General features: G+C 40.2%; 1 protein-coding gene across 1 annotated transcript in view; it reads left to right on the forward strand.

Moving 5' to 3' along the window:
• The first annotated feature begins 1299 nt into the window (after nt 1-1299).
• LOC101351630 (natural killer cells antigen CD94-like) overlaps nt 1300-4922 on the forward strand; it is a 101300-nt gene continuing 97677 nt past the window's right edge. Inside the window, exons 1-2 of the mRNA XM_023740642.1 lie at nt 1300-1517; nt 3406-3518. Coding sequence (XP_023596410.1) covers nt 1300-1517; nt 3406-3518 — 331 coding nt within the window. The remainder of the gene's footprint in view (nt 1518-3405; nt 3519-4922) is intronic.

Below are 4922 nucleotides of genomic sequence, written 5' to 3' on the forward strand. Positions count from 1 at the left end.
GTATGATTGTGTACCATTTTGTAATCTGATGTGATTTCCTTACGTGTTGTAAACTCTTTCACTATGATGCAATAAGATGGATTAGTGGCAGTTACACTGATGAGGTCTACAAGATTTGAAAGTGTCTTAAGCCAATGTCTTTTGAGGTTTACAAGAGAGAAGCGAGCAGACAGACATGTTAACCTCATATCAGCAAGAAAGCAGTGCCAGGATCCAAGCATGTCCTTTGGAACTGAGTTTCCTGCCCTGAGATGCTCCCAGACCAAGGGAAAACTCATGATCACAAGGCCCTTCCCCCAGAGCCAACAGAGAGAGAAAGCCTTCCCTTGGAGCTAATTCCCTGAATTTAGACTTGTAATCTGCTAGACTGTGAGAGAATAAATTACTCTTTATTGAAGCTATCCCCTTATGGTGTTTCTGTTATGGCGGCAGAAGACGACTAAGACAGCAGTTGAACACTTAAACACTGGGCCACCAAGCCTTCATGTAAAGGAACAGGAAAGTCTTTGGTTAGCCTTCCAGCCCAGGGTAGATCTCAGACTCTTTGTTTAGCTAAACTAAAGTTCACACATATTCTTTCTTTTCTACCTCACTATTTGCATTCCATTGTGTTTTTTTTTTTCTTTCCTTTCTATCGTTTTCTTTGCTGAGAGTTTATAGGTGTACCTGAATGTTGGAGATACAACGATGTCTAGATGATATTGACTATCACAGATGCTTTCTGCTTTTTAAGGGAATTATCTTCAGATACTGATGAGAATAATAGCCAAAGTATCCCCTGGGTGCAGGAAATGCATGCTCACCCATCAGAGAGTGAGTTGTCTTCAGATGTTTACTTCAATGCCCATATTGATTCAGGACCTTGATGAAGGAAAGTGCTGGTGTGAGTGGAGGACAAGTGTCATGTATGCAGCCTCTCCTCTGACAGCATGCTTCCTCGGTTTCTGTTTCTCTAGCCTCCCTCTTTGATCTTTTTACAGTCTTCAGCCATTATGCTTATTCTCCTTTTCCACATATCAAGGAATTTTTTCCTGGTCTTCATGATGGGGAACCCCTTTCATTGACACATTGCTTTTTTCAAATATTCATTAACAATGCATGCATATTAGAGAAACGAAATGACCTGGGATCTTTTTATATAAAACTCCAGATTCAGGGATGTGAAAAGTGCAAGGCTGGTTCAACAGTTCTAGGGGAAACGAAAGGAGCCCTGTTGGGGCAACTATAAGTGGTTGGCTGATAAACGAAGGGTTGATAGTTGGAACCCACTCAGTAGCTCTGCCGGAGAAAGGCCTGGAGATGCGCTCTCATAAAAGTTTCCTCCCAGCAAACCCTCTGGGGCGGTTCTCCTCTGTCTCCTGCGGCGGCTGTGAGTCAACATTGACTAGTGGTGCCGAACAACCACGAAGGGCAACCAGCCCCCAGGCGCAGAGCCGCGGGAGGTGGCCCAAGGGCTTCAGAGTTTGTAGAGGTTTGAGTGGGGCGCTGACAGTGTCTGCTACGAGGGGACAAGAGTGGTAGGGACATTGTGGTGTAAGTACAATTCAACTCCCCACACACCAAAATGAATCAACAAGAGTTGTCAGATCAGAAAAAAATGTAAGGGAGATATTGATACAGATGCAGATATATAAATATCTGATTTGTGCCTTGAGTCTAGAGTTCATGTGCTGGGTATGGCTTTGCAGGCTTTCTATTTCTGAGTTACAGAACAAAGATGAAAAAGAATACAATAAATGATTTATCTCTCACTAGGCATGATTCTAAGAACTTAGAATAATTTTCCAGTAAAGATAACCTTCATAGTTTAAAAGTATAGTAAAATTTCTACTGCAAATTTTATTACAGTTCTCACAACTATGTTAACACTCCAAAACTGAAGCTGAAAAATAAACCCTAAACTCATATTTACTGAAGACATTTTTATATGGGGCAAAAGTGAGCAAAGTTCGGCAGCTTTCTGCTTGTTCACAATTGTCCTACACTACAAACTACGAAGGACAGAATTCAAATGTGTCAAAGGATCACTTATAAACATAGTGGTGTCAACTTGGATTTGCAAAAGAGCTGCATAAAGGAATTTCGGCGTTCCCATTCTCCAGTAAGGATCTAGATTTTAGAATTTTGATGGGTGCGTGGAGCAACTCTACATACACACGGGAGACAAGTTGAAAAGGTGAAAAACTTTGGACTGCATGGAAACTCGGAGATACAACCACAAGCCTTGACTTTCTGATGAAAAACTCAATTTTACAAAAAGGTGGAATATTCAAATACTTATAAAACAATACCGCACAATTTATTATGGAGTTAATTTTGTATGGGGTAGATTGTATTTCCAGAGACCACATCATAGATCAAGCTCCCTGCTCTCAAGACTCCCAGTCTACCTTTCTGTCCCATATTTGAAATGCTCACTAGGGCCTTTTGTTGAGGACGACATAAAAAAAAGTGTAAGCTGAAATATTAGCATATTATTTGAGTGAGATAACACTGTAAATAGTTAAAATCTTCATTAAAATAAAATTTATTAGAGCAGCTGCAGGCATGTTCAAAGGACCTTAAGGAATGGAACATTGGAAAGTGAGGGGTTGAAAGAAGACTTAAGATTAATGTGCGACACTGAAATGTGGGCTTAGACCAGGGGATAAGGGCTGTGTGTGTGTGTGTGTGTTTACATATGAACAGTGATGGGATGTTTGCCTACCCTGGCTGGTTCAAAGAGGCAGGGATGGGAACACCAAAATGGTTAGACAAACCACTCAGTGCAAAAGAAAAGAAATGGAAATCTACAGAAAATATAGGCACAGAGGAAGTGGGTTGATTAGGTGGGTGTGCCGCCTCTAAGAATGTGTGCTCTGGTGTAAAATTGCCTGTGTCTCAAACTTCAATGACCCTGGACAAGTTACTTACCCAGCTAGACCTCAGCTTTCTCATCGGTAAATAAAGATATTTATAATATATTTTTTGTCTTGACAGTTTGATAAATAAACGAGTTCACATGTGTAAAGTGCTTTATACTGTTTGGCACAATGTGGACACCCAGTAATTGTTTATTTTTATTAAAAGAAAAAAATTATTTGCAGAATTTTGTCACATGAAGCAAATTTACCTTCTTTTCTCCATGCTTTTATGTGGCTTAAACATATTTTTTCTAGATTATTTTTACTTTCAAAGAGTAAAAAACTCTCTCTCTCACCTTCAATTGTGCTAATCATAGGCTTTGTATTACAAATATACAGTGAGAATTTCCTGTATTGTGATTTCCGGAACATTTTAGAAGCTGGTAGTTTACTGCTCCTTGCTCATACTACACATAGGTGGCTCACCAGGAGATGAGTCAAGAACGTCATTCGAATACACAGTTTTTCTTTCTCTCTGATTTTACATTTTTTGCATATACAGCTTTTGGATTTCTTGGCTTCCAGCCCAGCTCTGTGATCCAGCTCAGCTCTTTTCCAGCAAAGGCTCCTCGTGCCTTCCCTGCATCCACCGTGAAGCATCATTTCTGATGGCAGGTATGTGGGTCCTCAGCTTGGAATTTAAAATACAAAAATAGCCAGAAAGGTACTGACGGGTGTGGCTGACAGCAGGGCAGCGCTTTATGAGAAATAGGCACAGTTAATAGAGGGCACTATTAGGCTTGCCATGTGTCAGCGCTGGCCGCAGTGATTTGAATTTCCTAACTCTTCAGTCTGCGACTTAGCAATCATTTTGTGAGGCTTTTCCAACAGGTTTAAAGAGAGACTTCTGACAGAGGTACCTCAATATTCTGAATGAGAACGAATTTACCAGGTTAAACTGTGATTAACATAATTTTATCACAGATTAAAAAAAAAAAACCCTTCCCTTTGAGTCGATTCCAACTCATAGCGACCCTTAGGGCAGAAAAGAACTGCCCCAAAGTGTTTCCAAGGAGTGGCTGATGGATTCGAACTACCGAACTTTTGGTTAGCAGATGAGCCACCAGGCCTCCATCATATGTACAGAGAATGCTAAATAGATTTTTTACACAATGTTAAAAAGTGCTACATCAAAAAACATACCGTTTGTATTGTAACATGGAAAGATCACCCAAATTAAGAAGTTGACATATCCTGCTCTGTTAGTGAAAACGTAACTCATTGGCAGTGTGTTAATGTTAATGCAGAATCAGCGAAGGTTGATTTGTTCTAGGGCAAAAGTCCATAAGCAAATACTTTTGAGTATAAGCAAATGTACTGTTCTTATTATAAAGACTTTTTTTTTCATAATTCAGTGTACTGGGAAAGGAACTCAGGTCCCAGAGGTATCAGGCAGGCATTGCTTGTGGAACTTCTCCAACCAGGTTCAGAGCACTCCTGTTTCACATCTTCCCTGTAAGCCCTCAGCAGAGCTACAAGCGGGAAGACATTTCTCAGAGCAGAGCCTGCGTTAAGATGAGCAGAAGGGCACACTCCCGAATAGAGCTGTTGTCAGTGACAGTGACAGAATGTTAACTGAAAGACTCTGGGCCTAAACGTGATTTAATTTGCTTTCTGATGTGGCTACTTACTCACTTTGACACCATAAAAATATCACATTACTCTTGGACTCTCGATTTTCTCATCTGCCTAGACGATCACACTCTCTACGTTGTGATTTGGTTGAGAGAATAAAGTAAATGTTCTGAAGCTCAAAAACTATTAGTTGGAGCCTCTTGCTGTCTTCTTACTCCAGAACTCTATGCTCTTTGCCAGTTTGAAAAATAACTGGTAAATTGACTTAGTGTCTTCTAGAGACAGAATTGAGAGAGCAGTAAATGGCTTACTAATCTCACTGAAGATTAGAGGACACTGGGCAAAGACATTGGTGTTGGTTAAAGTTCCGAATGGAATGGTTTCGGTTCTTCAGTTTCATTAGCAAAATGACTATCTTATCAAATCAAAACAATATTTTTGGAA

Source organism: Trichechus manatus, unplaced genomic scaffold (assembly GCF_000243295.1).
Source record: "Trichechus manatus latirostris isolate Lorelei unplaced genomic scaffold, TriManLat1.0 scaffold00160, whole genome shotgun sequence".
Classification (NCBI taxonomy): domain Eukaryota; kingdom Metazoa; phylum Chordata; class Mammalia; order Sirenia; family Trichechidae; genus Trichechus; species Trichechus manatus.